The sequence below is a fragment of the Phallusia mammillata genome, chromosome 5 (genome assembly GCF_965637545.1).
Source record: "Phallusia mammillata chromosome 5, kaPhaMamm4.hap1.1, whole genome shotgun sequence".
Lineage (NCBI taxonomy): Eukaryota > Metazoa > Chordata > Ascidiacea > Phlebobranchia > Ascidiidae > Phallusia > Phallusia mammillata.
This window is the reverse complement of record NC_137256.1, coordinates 2,998,015-3,018,659: the sequence shown is the minus strand read 5'-3', so window position 1 is coordinate 3,018,659 and position 20,645 is coordinate 2,998,015. Positions and strand designations below refer to the sequence as shown.

Here is a 20,645-nt window from a genome sequence, read left to right as displayed (position 1 = left end):
CCTTTGGATTTGTATATGTCTTGTAACCCTTGGTTAAATCAATCTTACATGTTGTTGCAGAAAATTTTAGTAAAGTATCTTTCAACGGTTAATTCAAAGCCGGATTCGACCATCGAGCCCGAGTTTGCTCTTTTCAAGTTTACATAATTTCCCACCGAAAACATTAAATTTCCCACTAGTGGGAAATTTCCCACCGGTTAAGAACCACTGGCGTAAGCGAAAACAGCTGACTAACGTCACAATGGCAGCTTATTAAGGGACATTATCACGTTTTTGTTTACATGTTTACGCACATATCTTGATTTAGAATCATTTGTTTTGGATGTAATTTGAATTTTTCAGAAAATGAAGCACACAAAACCCTGCTGGTAAACCCTCATTTTAACATGTCCAGGTATTGAGAAATTCCCCGACGCACAATCTAGGCGAAACTTCGATGCGAAACTTTCGAATTGGGCGACGTAAATACTTTGACCTTTCAAGCCGCTTGACCGTTGAACTACACGTTGACTAAAGTGGGGGAAATGGCAGTGCGTTGAGTTGTTACGTTGTGGTGTATTGCCATTGCGACAATGAGCTGTGTTCCTTGGCATTCCAACAATTTGACATTACTGTTGTGCGAATGTACAACGTTGTTTTTTGTTGAAAAGATTTCATACAACCTATTGTCATCTTAGAGTTACTTCAATTAAGATAACAATATAGTGTTGTAAAAAGATTCGAGTATTAACAAGACTTTGTCTGCACCCTTAAATAGAAAATCCGTTGATAAAAAGTTACTCGATATGTTCCTGCTATTCGTCAATGCGTTATGTTAAGTTTGGTTGATAATGTAACTTTGTACTTTAAGCCGAACAGCAAACCTTTGCACTACAATATTTTTTCCATTGCAAATTGAATTATTCGCTTTTACATGATAAAACAGCAATATAGATATATGATGAAAATTTTTGTGACACATGCAATTAGCTCGACAGGGTGGAAAACTACAGCTTGGTTTCGAGCAAAGGCAGAAATTTCCGAAACTCGTCTTTTTGTTTTTTCGAAACTGTCCAAAACACCACCAGGGTGATTTCGACAGCGTTTATCCAGGACCGGTTTTCGTCAAGACTTAACCTCATTGCAAGCAAGAAAAATAGCCTGGAGCACCGGCGGAAATTACCAAGTTACTGGTATAAATGAGTGGAGGTTTCTTGAGGAAAATCATCAGTTTCATCGACTCATCAACAACAACTTTTCTTTGAGAAAACATCAGAAGTCGACCGTCTACAAAAGTTAACATTTAAAAAAAAATATAATTATTACTGCATTTCAACAAAGTTATTTTCGAAGTCAGAACTTTGACCGAAATGCAACAGTATACGGTTTCGACGCTGTTAAATACAATTTTGTTAATTGAAAGTCAAAGTTTGATTATTATTATTTTTGCTTCGTTTCAGTTACGATGAAGATTTTTATTCTGACCATCGCGTGCGCTTTTATTGGAGCTGCAAGCGCAGTGACCTATTACCCAGGTAAGATAAATGCCATGGCAGTTAAAAGTGAAAAGTGGTTATATCATAAACGCTAAATGTTAAACTAGGTTTATGCATATTCAACTTACGATGCCAATGCGAGTAAACATACCTTTAAAATCAACGAGTTGACGACTAATTTAAAGTAGTGGGTTAGGAACTTTGCCATAAACAAATTTTCCTCGAATAGTTACTTACAACAATCTCGGATGTTGGAAAGACCATGGGAGCAGAGCAATTCCTACGAGAGAAGGAGATGCTATTCTTGATGGCGGCTACCAAGCAAGATCCCACGCGATTGCAAAATGCGCCAGAGTTGCTCACAACCACGGCGATGACGTATTTGCTCTTCAGGTAACGCAAAAACACAGATTTACATTAAAATGTAATACTCCAATAAACTGGAGAACCGTTAGACGACAACACTACCCACTGATGCACTGATGTCATTTGAAAGTGACGTACATATATAATTCGACACAGTGTGCGCTGTATGCAACTCACTTATCGTTTTACGTTTTTTATTAAAAAATAGTTTATTCGTTAAACTGTTTAGCAAAATTAAGGATCGCTACAAGAATTTTTCTTATAACGCGACACTTGTTGAAAAACAAATATGTCATCATCAACAACACTAGACATAAAACTGAAACCTAAATATTGTGGTCAATTCGAACTCTGTAGCAGAATGTTTTCAAATAATTGTTTTTAATTTCTTATTCAAATAAAACTATTTCCCGATTTCATGCGATTTCTTTCTTTCAGCACGGTGGTTGGTGCGCCAGTTCATCCTCAGCCCGTGCTACTTACCGTAAATATGGTGGGAGCGGTGGATGTGGATCTGACGGTGAAGGTGGTAGTTGGGCCAATCAGGTTTACGAAATCGACTCAATTTCAGAAGGTGAGAAGTTATTGGTGAAAGCACGAAAAATATTTCAACGACACAAAATCGTCTAACCTACGATGTCAAAATAAATATTGTTTTCATCAAATTAAAACGAACGAACAACATATTTTTGTTTTCAGTTCTTATTGAGAATCTCGGCTGTTGGAGAGACACAGCAAATCGCGCCATTCCAACACTTGAAGGACTCGACCCAGTCCTGGACGGAAGTTACGGCTCACGCCGCGACGCCATCGCCAAATGTGTTCAAGCTGCGCATGGTCGAGGATATGAAGTCTTTGCACTGCAACACGGTGGTTGGTGCGCTGGAGCACGTGACGCCGATCTGACTTACAACAAATATGGAGCTAGCACCAACTGTGGGCATGACGGTGAAGGAGGATCATGGGCAAATCAAGTTTACCGCATTCGTGTCTTGAAAACCACGTAAGTACAACAGGGAAATATTAGTTGTCAGTATTTTTTCAGTGATCCAAATCAATGTTGTGAAACATATCTTATATCGGTTTAACCTTACCATCGCCACAAGTAAATAAAATCTTTGTTTTTTTAGAACCTATAAAGGGAAGAAGTGAAGATCAACATCTGCTTTTCAAAAACGTCCAAAGTGTTTTCGGTTGATGTGTAATTCATAAAAAATAAAACACCAACGCAAAATAATTGTTTTAACTTGTGCGATTTCAAATTTATGCAGCTGTATGAGAAAACTGGATAGACTATAGCAGGGGCCGCATTGAGAAATGCAAACATTTGAAGCAAGTCACAAACACTTTGTTAAGGGCTTGATTCGGGCCGGACTTTGTATCCGTACATGTTTTTAAATAAAATTACCTAGCTAAGTAACTAGCTACTGGAAAGAATGGCTATACGATACGGTACGTGGGTACGGTACGCACCAATATTCATCCTGTTCCAAAAGAGGAGTCAAAAAAGTTTAAGAGGCCACTGCTTAATAGTTTGTGCTTACGGACTGACCGCTATGCAAAAGAGGGGGTTAAACGCTCTATTGGCCTAATTAAAACGCGCACATGACAAAGACAGAAATTAACTCGGCATTTGGAATTGATTTTCAAGTTACTTAAAAAAAGCTAGCTAGTGTTGTAAACCCCTTCGCAGTTAGGATTTGACTTTTACAAACATGCAGTTTCACATAACACACACAGTCTCTGAAAAAATCCTTCGTATGGAACACATCATCTTTATATTTCGAATTGCTGATTTTGTAGTGGGGCAGCTTGTTTGGACACTTCTCCTTTGAGTGCATGTCATAAAATTTATCTAACCTGATCCAGATAGGTGTATTTCAAGGTACGGTACGTTTCGATATTTGACATTTGGTACAGTGCGATGGGGCAGTAGGTTTCGATATTTGGTATTTCGGACGGTACGGTGGCAATTACGTAACGGGTCATGGGCGGCATTACGAACACATCTCGCTAAGTTTAGCGAGCTCGGTATTGACGCACGACCTCGTTAAGTTGAGATTTGGTATTACGAACCCCCGTCTCGCTAACCGGACCTCGCTAAACTCCTCGCTAACTAACGAGGACCTCAGACCACTCGCTAACGCCAATGTGTTTTGACAAAGTCACACAGCCACGTCGGAAAACAATTGTGGCTACGTATTTTGTTGGTAAAAGTTTGTACAAACGAAGAAAAATCGTAAATGTCGGTTTTAATTTAATTTTAAAATGGCGTTTGCGAAGAATAACTGTATGGGACTGATGCCATCATTTCACGAGAATTTACAACTTTTCCAGTTAAAATAAGTTGCAAATAAACCGGTAAAAAGTATCTGACGGTGAAAGAACAAGTCCTTATTATACACTTCCGTGTGTGCACTACAGTTTAAGAAATCTAATTTGGGAAAACACAACATTTAAGCTATCAGTTATTTTGTCTTAAGTTTATAAGATTGTCATGTATTTGTTCTAGTTTTAAAATACTTGTCCGTTTTGTAATGTGTCCCAAATCTCTGCCTGCAATACTGCCATTGAGGAACCTCCACAAACACAATAAATGTAATGATCTGCATGGCACTATTGCCAGAAACTGAAGTGATTTCAGGTCAATCACATGTTATTTAAACAGCATGTTCTTGTGTTTATTAGAAACAAAAAGTGACAGTGTAGCATTACATGAATAAAAATGAAATGAAAGAATCAAGAAAAAAAAAAAAACTTTGAACAAATTGACAATTGAGTTGGTATAAATTAATAGACAGAAATAGACAAATAGAAATATGGGAAATAGACAGAAACACCATAATACATAATACAAACAAAATGTACAGTATTAACACCAAATAAAAATGTAAAATGCCTAAGGTTGATTGTACTTTTTACAGCTTTACAGCAGTCAAATTTGACCTTTAATTTTGGTCACAATACATGATCATTTGCTCCAATTTGGACTGATTTTGTGTGTGTCCAGCAAGTCTCTTTCTGCATAATGGTTTTGGTCTGTCTCTTTGTAATGAGGACACTGGTTCTTATTTTGTTTTAAATCTGTAATTGAAATGAATATGTAATATTGGGCTGGTTAATTGAAGATGGAAACCATACAACAGGGACTCTCAAACTGTGTGCCGCGGCACACTAGTGTACCGTGAGAGATTTCCAACTGTGCCGCGAAATATTCCCTGTTTTAAAGTGCAAACATTCCCTGGTGTTTTGGGACTTCATGACAAAATACTAGTGTGCATGACAACGTTTCAAAGCTCATATTTTAGTTATTGGTAATGAAAGGCATCCTTACCCACCACAATAAAGTTGAAAATTACCATTCAACAACTTTTGTTACGTTTACCTGGCCTGCGAAGTGTGCTGCAGCAGAAAATGTTAGTTCTTTTATGCGCCGCATGCTTAAAAAGTTTGAGAAACACTGCTAAAAAAACGTATAAAATGAGTTGTTTGAAACATGTGTTTACGTATAATAAAGTTGTCATTGTTTCAAACATAAATAAGTTAAAAATCACCCTGATGTCACCAATTACAAACTAGAAAAGCATTTAATAAATGCAAACCTACACGTTTCAATAAATTCTTGCAAAGTTTCTTGATGTTCTTATGCTACTTTATCAAATAAACAAATTGTCCGTAAATTAGGAAATCCAAACATTTTGAGGTTATATTGCAAAATGCTTTAAAAACACCATAAATGACAGGCGAAAATTGTTTGTCGCAAGGTGTCGCATAGCGCGGCGTGACGATTTTGCTGAGACGTCTTTTTTCTTACGATTTTGACGCATTCTCTCGTATTTGCGTCAGGCTTTAGCGAGGCGTTTGCGAGGACACTTCGTAATACCAAATACGTTACCGAGTTGCTCGCTCGTTAAGTCCTCGCTAAAGATTGTTTTACCGAGCTCGTTAAGTTAGCGAGCGAGAAAGTGTTCATAATGTCGCCCCAGATTTCCTTAAAAATGTGATCCCCATACCCCATTTACTTGTTTCTTTACCAGACTCTTTTTTAGTTTGTTAAAAAAAACATCGTTTTATTAGTACTTTGTCATACTGCATGTTAGTTTTTTTAAAAATAAAGCGGTTAAAAAAAAATTTCGCTACATCGGTGAAAACGTTAACCTAGATTCACAACATAACAAAGTCCACAATCACATAATGAGAAAAACAACAAGATGAACAGAAGCAACTAAATCGTTTGCACTGCTAGCAGTCTGCTACATCCAGTTACATCAATCAATCTGTAAAGCAAAAGCATGAAGCCTTTTTCTTTCTAAATCGTGATCGGTAATATGTTCAAACCAATCCTTCATCGCACAGCTTTTTTCGTTCACAACAGCATTTTTTTTAACTTTTAGATTAGTGCACCCTCGGCATACATTGTCCTCACCCAAACCTCTCTCTTTCTTTTCAAATATTTTTTAAGTGAAACAGAACATGAATTACAAATCAGAGTTTTAACAAAAAAAACATTGAAAGTAGTTCAATAGTTCAGTGTATGAAAATAGCAATAAATCTAAACATAAAAATGACGAAACAGACAAAGCGTGATGTCATGAGTCCTGCAAGTCACCCAGCGGAAAGATTTGTTATTTATAAAATTTGTAATTTAACTGGTGTGATGATAAGCAAACAACTAGTTGTATTGCAACAACTTGTATTTTTGCTAAAAGATTTGTTATTACGGGTTAAGATTGTTGCTGTCTGGATTTGATGGATACAACAAGCCGTAATCATAGTTAATAGCAGCGGAATTTCTCAATGAAACCAAAGCAGCGAAAATCGTGCAGGGAAAGCCCAAGGGGGAAATCCCGATGCACTTTACGGTCAAGTACATGTTTTACAGCTTTATGAAGTAATTAAGTTTGGTACTTGTTAAATTGCTTGTGTTTAAAAAAAATATATAATTCTTTACCGCCGAATTTATAAATAATTTATTGTAGTGGTTTTCTCTTTAATTTACACTACCTTTAATTTTCTGCTTAATCGATTTTGTGATATGCGGCATTGCTTGTGCTGTTACTTGGAGTTATGTGCTGCTGTTTAGCTTAGCTTGTAATTCTAAAGTTGCTTAGATTTATGAATACAATCACGTCAAATGCTAGAAATCATGAAACATGCTCACTTTGTCGAAATCATATCGCAAATAATGATAAATACGCTGTTTAGCAGGAAATGATATAAAACTGAATTTAAAACTGTATAGTGACCTATTGCAAATGCCATAGACTTTCAACGTAAATTTGTGTTTCATTTAAAATTGTATGACATGATAGTATAATAGATTGCAATTTTAGTGATAAAATAGAAAGTTATTTGCAGCAAGATCCAAAACTTCTCAGTTCTTTGTTTTGGAGCAAGCAATTGCTCTCTTAGAGATTTTAGGTGAGTTGTGTTTATGTTTGTAACTCTTGTAAAGCCCTTATCACACAACATGTACATTGACAAGCACTCGGTAAGTATTTGTTGCACAAAAAACTTTAATATGAACATTAAAATAAATTGAAATGTGATTGGGGCAACTAAACATATAAATCCTTTCAAAACTGTAGGTATCATCACTAAACTGTTTTTTTTTTGTTTATAAAACCTTAAGCTTTTGTCAGTTTTGTTAAAATGATTTTGTAAAGGCGCTCTTGGAATTTACACAGACTCGATTTTCTTTAAGTCCTTTCTGACGTATATTGGCTTGATTCTTTACACATGTTTTTGTCATCAGGATGACAATCTGTATGCATTCTACCTTTACATCTTATCAATGATATGACATACTCTGTAGTAACAGTAGTTTTGGTGAAGCAGCTATTATGCTGTTTCGGTCACATGGCCCCGTTTTGGCTTAGAGATCTATTTGATAATGGCAGTCTTACCGTGATACGTAAATCGGAATAATTGGTGTATGTGTTTCATATGTTGGACTAGTGCTTTTGTCACGTGATGAAAGGAGAACATTTGACGTATGCTGTATTGTGTATCGCCATGGAGACGATGGCGCCACAGTGATTGTTAAATCTATGACCTTGTTGGTTGTGAAACTGCACTTACATTGTGGTATTGCAACAAAAATTACAACAAAAATGGTAAGTATGTGTCTTAAATGCTTACTGTCATAACAGACTAACAGAAATCAGCCTTGTAACAGGGTGATGATCGTCGGATCTGTTTTCACTTGCCACATATTTAAAATATACCCAAGAAAAGCGACAGATGATCAATATATGACGAATGTGTTAAATTTAACGTCCGTGTGTCTTTCGAAAGCTTACAATTTTTGGGGGGATTTCGGTTGGTTTTCCTTCTGTTTGAGGTATCACCATATATCTATGTGCTTTTCCCAGCCTACAATATAAGACTTGTTGCAAAAGTATATTATGAATAAAAATAACATGTTCATCTATAAGCAGCAATTTGATAATTGTAATGTAACTGACATTTTACGTGTTGTGACTGATCATTTTTAGTTGGCGGATTCCAGTTTCGATACTCGTTGGGTGAAACAACTGCCTGAATGCCTTTCTTCGGCCGGAGAAAAGTTGGGAACAACAAACAAGTTTAATTATTTAACTATTTTTCAACCTCGGAGTCATTTTTGGTGTTTGGTAAGGGAAACGCAAGAAACGGATATTCTGGTATTGCCCAACACAACCACCTTGTGTGCACAGCACTGTGGTACACCATCCTACCATGTCCTAACCACAGCACTACCTACCATTGTCTACCTTAACTGCCTGCTACAACTACCATTTTATTTGTTTACCATCAGGTTCAACTTCTCCGTTCTGTTTCATTTATAATTTGCATTTGAAAAATACTGTAAGCCATGTTTGCCAGTTTATTGATAGTTGGAGGTCATATGTTTGGCTGTATAGTAGTAATAAACAACTACTATACACTTTTCGGCGCTCCCAGTTTTCTGGATTGGTAAACTGTTAAGTTTACGTGGAAGTATTCAAAGTTGGTGCAGACTTGGCCTTCCGTTCGGGTTTCAATAAATTGTTGTATCTTTTGGTTAAGATTGCGACTACTGAGAACTCCAGGTACATACTAGAACCGAAAAGATGTGTTACAGCAGTAGCTTGAAGGTTAATTTAGTTAACTTAACCTCGATGATTAAAATCGGTTTGTGTGGCGAGCAACCTTTCTGATGAATTTCTCCGTGTAACGTTAATTCCCAATAAAATATTTGGTCGCATGGTATCTATAGCTGTATATGTTTTGTTTTCAAAAAAGGGTACATTCGACTTGGCATACTCACTAAGTTTCCCATACTCCGTGTAATAATCGAAAAACAAAAACAAATAGACACATAACAATTACAAACACGAGAACATCACGATCAAACCCTTACCGAGCCTCAGCAAAACCAACCAATCTTGTTTTGTAAACACTCAACAATTAACTTACACATCACATAGTAACACCACATTGTGCAGTAAATTTAGCAAAAACATCTCACTTTGATGAAATTCAAATATTGCTTTGGTTGAAATGTACAGTAATTATAGATATTTGACAAAACTGCGCTGGCGACAATACAATACACTTCGATAGACAATCAAGATTTTTTTTTGTATATTATGTAATGTTTTTTTATATTTTAGTTTAGAACAAAGGTGTGTTTTGCAGGAAAACATACAACAATTATTGCTTTTTGTCATAAAACAGCAAAAGAATTGGCGCACAATACAACAAACTTTAACAGACGACCAAATACGTTGTTTTATACATAATGTTGTTGTTCAAAGGAAATTTTACAGCAAATATAAAGTACAAAAACAGCACAAAAAGATGATACACTTTCCTGTCAAAAAATGTCAAGAATGTTACCAGACGTTATTAGGAGCTCAACTTTGGTCCTTCGATTGTATGTACAGCTTGTTGCTTTACTTTATCCAATGATCTCAACCACTCTGTCGCCTTCTTCCTCAGCACCAGCATTGTATCTTACACTAAAACCCGATGAGCGAGTCATAGATGTCCGCAACAGAAAATTTTGTTGCCACGAACCACTGTTTTGCTTTGGCAATTGAACTTCCATAACTTTCGAGTAGAGCAAGGGATTGAGAGCGCTGTTGATTGGAAGCAACAGACAAGCGCTCAACACGTAAGCATCTGGTGGCATCTCGATTCCTGCAACACTCAAATATTCCATGATGCAAATTGGAATCCAGCAACAGAAGTCGGTCACAATCAGCCTTGAAATTCTCTTTTGCATTTTAGAGCTGACATCAGTGCTTCTTGCTCCTTTCATGCGGTTGCTCTGCTTATAGATGAGAACATATGCAATAACCATGTAGATGAACATGAGGAAGTTGATTGTAATGAGAAATGTTGAATATTCCCAAGCAAACTCACTGGTTCTGGCAAAAAGACGTGGCATACAGACACTGGTTTCTCCATAATATCCAAACTCTCCCTGAACAGCATTACGTGGAAAGGCCTTATTGATTATTTGTTTTACTTCGTTCCAGCTTTCAGGCTTCACATTGGTAATTCTTTCTGCAAGTAGAGACATGTTTTCTCTGGAAACAAAGTCACTTCCAAAGAAGTAGTTCGGAAACCAAACATCAGTTACAAAATATTCAGAAGTAGCATTCAGCAAAGGAGCCGTTGCCAACAGAATGGATGAAACCCAGCAAAAGAGTTCAGCAAGTATAATTTTAGTAACACCGACACTTCGCATAACAAACGGTTTAAAAGCTGATACAAGACGAAAGGTGGTCATGGCTGTCATAGTTATTGCCGATGCTTCAGAAGATGTAACCACTAGCACTCCAAGTGCTGAGCACAAACTACTTGATCTCCATTCCTTGTCAAACAAACAATACGAGCCAGAAAATCGAGTTCCTTGAACTACAATTGCGAGCAAATAAACCCCCATGAAGAAATCCGAGATGTTTAGATTAAGAATAAAAATACTGGTGTTGATGAAAATATTTTGGTCTCTCTTGGCATAATATAAGCTGTGTATAGTCGCAACAAATACAAACGAATTTCCCCCTAACGCCAGAAGAGCAGTTATCCAGAAAATAGCTCGATAAAATGCGTTAGAAATCATTTCATTGACGTCTGCAAACGCATCACCAGCCAGATTTACACATTCGTCACTTCCGTCCGAGCAATCAAGGATTCCATTTTGTACCAATTTCAGTTCAATCGACAAAGGTTGCTTATTTGTGCAATAAAATCTTTTCTTTTCGCAACGGCATCTAGTTTCATCAGACTCATTGTCGCAATCGACAATTCCGTCGCAAACAATTTTCCTGTCAATAGAATACCGGTCTTTACTTTTGCAATAGTAACGTCTATTTTTACAAAGTTCTGAAGCCTCATCCGAACCGCCATAACAATCCACGTTTCCATCGAACACTCGCTTAATATCTATGTTGATTTGTCCAGGTAAGTCACAGTAAAACATGTTTGAACAACCGACTTCGACAAAGAGACGCAGAGGATCAGCAGTATTTCCATCACACACTAAATCTTCAAAAGGTGGTCCCAATCAACGTCACGTTGATACATATGATCAATTGCGTAATACTTTGCAGCACTAAATTTATTAAATGCACTCGCGCATTTATGCTTTTCATCAGATCCTAGAACGGAAAGGCTGCTTTGAATACACTAGGTTGGTCTTTTTTTCACCAAGCAGTATTTTGTGTTAGTTTGATTGTCACAATCCACCGCTGAATTGCACAAAATATCTTTGTTAGCCACACAGTCTGAACTGTTGTAACAAAGCATCTGATTTGGGGGACAATCTCCTCTTATTTCGTCGCACAAACTCTGATTGGGACATAAACATTCATCTGACATATCAAAGCAATCCACTATTCCGTCACAAACTTGCTTAGGGGATATAATAATTTTTTTTATCCAAGCATTGAAAACATCTGAACTGTCCGTTGACAAAACACAGATCAGATTTATCGGAACTTTGAGCCACTGAATCATAGACGTTGGCTTGAGGCAAAACACAAACCCCCTTTCGCGATGGTCCAGAACATTTGAATCCAAATCCTTCCCTGATTTCGTCCGTATTGTCATTACAACCTCTGACCGAGTTACTCAGTCCATCGCAGAAGTACGTATAAGGCAAAAACTGTTGATTTGCACAAGAAAACAAAATCAGACAGTCTTCAAATGGGAGTTTGCACTCAGATGCGATGCAAACATGTTTTTTGTTTTCACAACTATTGGTGTTATTGGAACACAAAGGTTGAAAAACTGTATTGCAGACTGCTGGAACTGTCGAATGTACCAGATATCTGGCAAGTTGTTCACTCTTACAAGTTATAGCAAGCATGGAGCAAGATTTGCACGTGATGTTATGCGATGTACAAAGCTCATCAGTACCATTAAAGCAATCTTCAACTTCGTCACCTATCCAGTCAAAAGGTATGCACCTGCCAGTAGAAGGGCATTGTTCGTTACCAGGATCACATGGACATCTTGCGGAAACTCCAGAGCAGTCACGTGTGTAATGTGTTTCGTCACTTCCATCAAAACAATCACGATTTCCATCACACAACAAAGATCTATTAATACAACTTGCCTTTTGTCCAATGCATTGTTTTGTTCCAACACACGCACATTGAAATTGATCAGATGGACAAGTGCAATTGTTTTCATCGCTCCCATCTCTACAGTCAACCCGTCCATTACATTGAAATTTTTTATCAATCCACTTGGCTCCAAACCAACTTGGATCCAACCAATTTATCACGTTTTTTGCTATAGAAGAGGCACATTCAAACTTATCAGCTGGACAAGTGCAATTAATTTCATCACTCCAATCTTCGCCATTTATAAATCCATCGCATTGCCTGTATTTGTTTATGCAACCATAGCCAGTAGTGCAACTCTTTGGTTTGTAACAAGCACATTCAAACTCATCAGCTGGACAAGTGAGTTAAATTCGTCACTCCAATCTCCACAATTGTTTTTTCCGTCACAATGGGATGTTTTATCAACACATCCTCTATTCCATCCCGAACAGTTGTGTGTTTTGTAACAAGCACATTCAAATTTACCAGCGGGACAAGTACAATTAAATTCATCATTCCAATCTCCGCAGTCATTATCACGATCACATTGGAATGTTTTTTTAACACATCCTCCATAAGATCCCGTACAGTTGTGTGTTTTGTAACAAGCACATTCAAACTCACCAGCTGGACAAGTACAATTAACTTCATCGCTCCAATCTCCACAGTCGTTTTCATCGTTACATTGTAAAGTTTTATCAAAGCATCCTCCATACCAACCCGTACAGTTGTGTGTTTTGTAACAGTCGCATTCAAATTTATTAACTGGACAAGTACAATTAAATTCATCACTCCAATCTCCACAGTCGTTATGTTGATCACATTGTAAAGTTTTATCAACCCATCCTATTCCATAATACCGGCAGTTTGTTGTTTTGTAGCAAGCACATTGAAATTTATCAGCTGGACAAGTGCAATTAAATTCATCACTCCAATCTCCACAGCTATTTATTCCATTACACTGTAAGGTTTTATCAACCCATCCTTTACAATTATTCGGGCTGTTTTTTGTTTTGTAACAGTCGCATTCAAATAAATTAGCCGGACACACGCAATTAAATTCATCGCTCCAATCTCCACAGTCATTTCTTCCATCACATTGGGACGTTTTATCAACACATCCTCTATACCAACCCGTACAGTTGCGTGTTTTGTAACAAGCACATTTAAACTTATCATCTGGACAAGTGCAATTAAATTCATCACTCCAATCTCCACAGTCGTTTCTTCCATCACATTGTGAAGTTTTATCCCAGCATCCGCTTTTATAATACGGGCAGTTTTTTGTTTTGTGACAGTCGCATTCAAATAAATTAGCTGGACAAGTGCAATTTAATTCATCACTTCTGTCCACACAATCAATCTTTCCGTCACACTTTGCTCTCTTTGGTAAACATCCTGTTAAACCTTTGCATGTAGTGTTGAAACAATCACATCGAAACCAGTTTTCACTGCAAATGTCATTAAACTCGTCGCTCCAATCACCGCAGTCATTTTCCCAATCATTTACCCTCAAAGAAGTCGATATGCATCCTGGTTTGTTTTTACACTTACCAAACTTGTGACAAGCACATTCGAACATAAAGGGAGGGCAGGTGCAGTTGTTGTCATAGTATGGTGCCTCGCACACCGAGAGATTTTCAGTTTCTGCAAAATAAAATGAAAGAAAACTTTGTAAACGTTAAAAGCTCAAAATAAATCTACCGCAAAACCATAATTTCATCCTGGTCTTGAATACCAATCGTTTTCCTCGTTTTTGTCTAACATTTTCAAATACTTTTAAACACGTTTTCCGAAAGGTAGATATAATTCAACTTCTCATTGTGTGTCATAAGCCGCTGGATAAAACAATTTATTAAAGTTAAATAAGGTGTTCTTCCTGGACAATCTATTTAACTCTTGTATTTTATTAGCTTGTATAATAAAAGATTTAGTTGTTGTTAGAAAATTAGTGGGTTTTCGTTTGCTTAAAGAAGTTTATATATTTTGAAATCGCAAAAGCCGGGTTTGTATTTAGGTACTTTTCACCATGTGACTGAAATTTCTTCACAGGGTTTTATTGATTATCAATATTTTTTTTGAAAAAAACAAACAATATCTTATAGGAATAAGCTGAGTGCAAATCTGAAAAACCTACTAAGGTCTTCATGAAGGTCAATCACTCTATTGAATTGAAACACCAGCTTGGATTTCAATATAACAGAAGAAATGTAGAATTGCAAACAAAGTCTTACTTGTATAAGGTCGAGGTGCAAGACTGAAATCCTCACCCGGACATTCACCTCCCTCGCATCCGACAAAACACAATAGAAACAATAACCACCGCATAACCACCTACGATTTTTGTACAATAGCTATTTACCGAAACAAAAAGTAACATTATGTTTAAAGTACGAGACAAACAAAAATGGCTACAAGGGTTTGTTGCACATGTTTAAAAATGAGGTGTCAAAAAGTACAGAAGTTTTGTAAAGAAAGACACATATTTGTATACGTCGGTTTAAGACTTTTAGTGAATATCTTAATCTGCTTAACCTATTGTTTCAACAGACACTCTGTTTTGCCTTGCTGCGATAATTTTTATTAACATTGTAACAAGAAAACAGCTACTGGCACCTTCGCAAGCCTTCGCGGTAAATCGCTACAGCGACGAACCCTGATAATCAGGCATATTACGAAAACGACGGACAAATAAACAGAAAGATTTTGTTTCATTCGACTCCATTTGTTAAAATGCGGTTACGGGGATTTTCGATGGCGACCGATAGCGCTAAAACGTAATCCCGACTAAATCTGCAGCTTGAATCCAAGTGGATTTGCAGCGCGTTCAGCCATTATCCACCAATTGTTCCCTTCACTGTTTTGCCCTTCATAACGTTTCAACGTTGCGCAGCTATTTACGGCTTGGTGATTGTTTTAGTTCAATTGTATTTCTATACTTTCTTCTACCAAGCGCAATAAATTCAACTCAACTTAAGCGAGCGTTTCTCAACCATAGATCAGCAAAGTGATTTTATGGGTCGCTTTAAGTCTAATACACTTTTGGGCGATGTCAAATGTTGCGAGGTGTAAATTTGTACGAGTGAATAAGTCTGATGTGACAAGTAATGATTCTTTATTTCACAACAAGCAACTTTTTTTTGACATGCTGAATAGTTGTAAGTATCAATAATTTTCGAATTCAACCGAGATGTTACTGTCACTAGTATAACATTGGCAAACGCAACGTGCGCAACGTTAACACTTTATAGGAAGCGAATTAGAGGAACAATTAGTGAATAATGACTAAACGTGCTGCAGCTACACCGCGTTACTATAAGCGTTTTGTGGCGGGAACTTAACACTCCAGAAGGTGAGTTAGGCGCGTTACACGAGTCTCTGCCATCTTGCTATGCCATGATGTGGCGCTCCCGCTACGTAAAGTAATAAAAAACTGATTTGAAAATTTGTCGTCGTATATTTCGCATATTTTTCTTCTGTGAACAACACGCGCGACCCAGTGAACATTATATTTACAACTTTTACTTCAAACTTATCTGTTTTTATTATTACTACTGCTGTCCTGCCTGATTTCTACCTCAAATTGCACAATGTTATAACTGCGTTTTTTTTCACCTGGAGGCAACATTAAAACTTGAACGGTCGGTCGTCACATGTTGTGGGGCTCAACAACTTTGGGAAAACAAAAATGCAGTTTAGAAAAGCATTATTAGTTTAAAAACCACCCTATGTTCTGTTTGGCATTTTATTATAAACTAGAAGTACCCGATAAAGAGCCATTGTCAATATGTTTAAAAACTGAGAGAGCTATTTTAACTGCACATAGCGTTGCTGAGCTCATTGGCGCTGGTGACCACCAAAATCTTCAAACACAAGTCGTCAACCCACTGTTACGCGATAAAGCCTCATGGACGCCATTTGTGTCTGAAATAATGCAGTGGGTATAGGAAATAACAAGCAAAGTGCAAAATACACTGATGTGCAAAATACAATTTGAATTACTAAACCGCGACCACACGTTTATATAACACAAATTGTCTTTACTTTATTGCATAGCACAATTGTATCGGGTTAAGTTAACCGCAGTATCAGGTCGCAGAAAAGTAGCACCGATCACGTTGTTTTTTCAGAAACATGAAAGAATTCGAGTCGCACGCTTGCAATATATTGACACATTTTGGTGGCCATACTTCATTTAAAACCAAAATACTTTCCGCGGGCCACACGGCCTTAAATCAATGGGCCACATTTGACCTACTGGTCACAGTCGGCACAGCCCAGGACTAAAAATTGTTTTAACAAAATACTTTTTACCTTGCATGCAAAGTAACGTCGCATTTATCCCAAACTTGGTTTGCAACTAAGCTGGCCTAATATGATAAAGTACGAAGTATTTAAAGATTTTTGTTTGCAGCCACTGACTGACGTTGCGATGATGCAACAATGAAAAACAAATGTCTGGGTAAAAGCTTTAGCCCTTTTGTCAGAGTTGGGGACGTGACACTACGAATTGTGTATTGTGCTTTAAGCAAAACGATGCGTTAGAACTGAAGACCTAGCTAGAGGGATAAAACCGCAAAACATGGCCATGTAGAGACGTCACTACCCTATTCTCTCATGTGTGTCGAAACGTGCCACTTGCTTTTTTCCTTTATCGCCATTTCCTTTATGCGTTACTCACTTGGTTAATTGACTGGGAAATAACTCGCTGCACAATAAATCCTGCAAACAATTTTTAAACTAAACAAAAAACCCTGACCTAAAAATGTTTAATCATTACGACTTGAAAACCTTTATTGCTAATTAAAATCTACTCAATTTGGCGTACCACATTTTTTTAAACAAATATATAAAACTGAATTTTTAAATAAATATTTCCAAACACCCAATAGTTTTTGTAAACCGTATTGTCGCAAAAATTTTCGTAGCTCTGAAACTATAATCAATGCTATACAACAACTGCTATACGAAATTTGTATTGAAATTAAATTTGGTTTCACATCTCGTACGTGTTTTTGACCGTATCTATTTCGTTTTTGTAACCCTGTACTGTGGATTTTTACTATGCGAGTAATATTTTTTTATCAAACAGGGGTAGCATCGGAGGTAGCATTGGGGCGTTTATTGCAAGGTAGCATTGGCGCGTTTATTCAGCAAAACGTTTTCCCTGAGATACATTTTCGATTAAACAACCGCGATTATTAAAGCGGTTCCGAGGGTAAACTTTTATTGCCGCCAATGCTACCTCGTAATGTCAGTTGAAAATGAAAGAGAAAGCTTTGTTCTGTAACATGGTAGCCTTCTGATTGAAAGCTTACCCTTGGAACACTTAATCAATCGCGGTTGTTTACACCTGATTAAAACACATGTTATTACTTCGAAGTGTGCATCGCGATCGCAAATGCGAAAAGGTATATCTCGGGGAAAATGTTCTGCTGTATAAACGCGCAAATGATATCTTGTAATGTCAATTGGAAATGAAATAGTAAGCTTTGTTCTATAACTAGGTAGCCTTCTAATTAAACGTTTATCCTCAAATCATTTTTTATTGCGACTGTTTATGAATTTTTCACGTTCTTATTCACTTCTATTTTGTTATGTTACCTAATATTTTATGTGCAGCAGTTCTGTATTTTAGCTGAATTATTCTGGCAGAACAACGCTGGTGTTTTATTTTGTCATTTTTTTCGCTGCGTAAGGTGTTATAAAATCTCGCATATGAAGGAGGCGACAGTGGTACACCGCGATCGGTTGGTCGTCACTAGTTGAGGCGGGGAGGGGGCCTCTACATAAAAAACGCGCTTTTAATTCATTGCGGGAAATAGTTTAGTACTGTGGTCGGCAACCTCCGGTCCGCGCAGAGTTCATTACTGGGCGGTATACGCTTTCAGGTTAAATGCTTTGAAGCATTTTCCGCGCGCAAGGCCGATCCGTGATAAAATTGAAGTTTCAAAAACGTTCCGCAGCAGTGGCGGCTCGTGCCTAAAATTTGTAGGGGTGCTGCTCAAAATTTTAGCCTTTATTGAACATATATAAGTTGGCAATATATAGAAAACCTACATTTATAGTTTTCTAGCCATTGTTTTGTGTAGAAAAACAAGTAATGCAAATTTTAATTAGAAACTCCATTGTGACGTAATTTTTGTTACGCAATAATGTACACGAGTGTAAACACCAGACGATATCATTTGTGTATTTTGTTTACTTGCACAGCGACGGCTAAACACCATAACATGCAGTAATAATGTGGAACAAAAACACACGTGACACAGACTCGAAACTAAGCGGTTGTAAATACGGTAAAACACAACAAGAATATAAAAAAAGCAATGATTCGAAAAAGGTCGAAGTATTTCAGTTCGACAACATTTTAAAAAATGGCCATGTTTCAGTTAAGTAACCTTACGGTCACAGTCAGCGTTTTCAACATATTATATGACACTTCACAGATTATAATTGTCACACAAAAAACTAGCCATACAGCTGTTTATTGGTATCATAACTGACAAATTTAACAACCAAGGTACCTGAAGGTATATAGGCCCGGAAGGTAATAAGGCCCACTACTCATATTTTTTGGTATACATGTAAAAATGTTTCCGTTTCGATATAATTTTTAGATTTATTCAAACTTACAATGATTTGGAAAGTTTTGGACCTGTAAGTTCTGTGTATTAGTTTCTACGACCAACCCAAATTCAAAAGTGTTTTTTTACAGCTTTTTATTATTTTTAAAAAAAAATTTGTTACAAAAATAAAAAGGTTTTGTTGTCGAAATAAAATCTTATTAGGATATATCAGAAACGGGTCATTTTAGCTCAATTGGAGCGTTATCCAATCTGAAAAAAAGAATTACCTCAAATGAATTTTATTAGGGTTTCGTTTGTCAGCCATTGCTGGCAATAAGGCCCAACAAATTTTTGTCATTTTCGATAGTGTTTTTTACAGCAAAGGCGACTGGTACGCAAAAAATTGCTTATTTGCTTTATTAGAGAGATGAAAGTTCAAATAATAAGTATTTTTTAAAGTTTTTGGAGTGTGATCTTTCATTTCGCTTTATTGGCGATCAACTGTCAAGTGGTTGTTTATTCGTTGTTGTTAGTACCTTCAGATTAACAGTTATATGTCTTAAAGTTAATAACGTTGCTTGGTTAAACTTGTTTTGGACCTACGCAAAGTATAAAGTAGTCTGATTGATATCTCGACCTTAAAAAAATACATAAAAATGTTGGGCCTAATTAACAGCATAGGTATGTATTAAGGCCCAAGTTTTTAATTTTTTTAAACTGTCATCATACAAAAACTAATCTTGCAAACGCCTTCAAAGTCTGATGGATGATTACAATTGACCGCTACAACCACCATGCCAAATTTGGGCGGAAACTATTGAATGTTTTTTTAGTTATGCGCAATAGTTTTTTAAGGGGCCTTGTTACCTGCAGGTACCTCACTTTACATTTGTGACTTGTTTATTTTAACATCTTTTTTTGAATTTTTGTGTACAGACTATTATTTGTCTTTCAGATTTTTAACTGCTATAATTGCTGCTTTATTTGCTGGCAAATAGCTTATGATTGCTTTTTTTAAGTGCAAAACTCCTTCAAGCTTTAAAATTTACAACACTCTCACTTAAATTTAAACCATATTATTAAACCTTGTGCTTCCTTTTTACAACCAAAATGAATCATAAAGTTATAGTTTGGGCATGATAATTGATAGCTTCTGTGCAAGTCTTTTGGAAATAATGGTGTTCCTAACAAAGGTTTGCATCCAAACTGTTTTGCCTTTGAAGGACTCATGAAAACAGCAAAAACGATTTTTCATCCTAGTAATTTCACTTGTCAAAACATCATCTAGATTATTTTCAAAGTAATCATGAACATCAGATCTTTAGAAACATTTTCATTTCAGTAACTAGCTTTTCTTTGTCAACAATAGGATGTGCTTGGTGGTCACTATACTATCTTGTCTGTAGAATGTTCATTCTTAAGAAACACTTCCTGTGAAGCAATTTAGCGGCTACTGTTTAGACCAGGGGTCGCCAACCCGCGGCTCCGGAGCCGCATGCGGCTCTTTGATCCTTCTGATGCGGCTCAGTTTTTGAATTTACCAAATGTGGTACATTTCAATAAAAATTATGTGCCGAACACAAAAGTCGAACACGAAAATTGAAGTGCAGTAGCATGACTGTACTCGCTTGTTGTAGTTACCTGTGTATCGG

The 20,645-nt window shown here is 36.8% G+C and overlaps 1 protein-coding gene and 1 long non-coding RNA gene across 2 annotated transcripts; both read left to right on the top strand.

Annotated features, from left to right (window-relative positions):
* Positions 1-1,444: 1,444 nt before the first annotated feature.
* Positions 1,445-2,848, top strand: LOC145228072 (uncharacterized). The gene is made up of 4 exons (XM_080093052.1): positions 1,445-1,514; positions 1,705-1,868; positions 2,280-2,415; positions 2,541-2,848. The coding sequence occupies exons 1-4, from the start codon at positions 1,445-1,447 to the stop codon at positions 2,846-2,848; spliced, it is 678 nt and encodes a 225-aa protein (XP_079949178.1).
* A 4,350-nt stretch (positions 2,849-7,198) lies between these two features.
* Positions 7,199-8,938, top strand: LOC145230728 (uncharacterized). Its single transcript, XR_013860744.1, has 3 exons — positions 7,199-7,262; positions 7,800-7,957; positions 8,339-8,938. It is a non-coding gene; the product is annotated as an uncharacterized LOC145230728 (long non-coding RNA).
* Positions 8,939-20,645: the final 11,707 nt, after the last annotated feature.

Bases quoted from the DNA above. Each gene is read 5' to 3' on its own strand.
- LOC145228072 (XM_080093052.1), top strand. From the start codon at position 1,445: ATGAAGATTTTTATTCTGACCATCGCGTGCGCTTTTATTGGAGCTGCA. The intron at 1,869-2,279 runs GTAACGCAAAAA...TCTTTCTTTCAG, and splicing joins ATGACGTATTTGCTCTTCAG to CACGGTGGTTGGTGCGCCAG. The intron at 2,416-2,540 runs GTGAGAAGTTAT...TTTTGTTTTCAG, and splicing joins AATCGACTCAATTTCAGAAG to TTCTTATTGAGAATCTCGGC.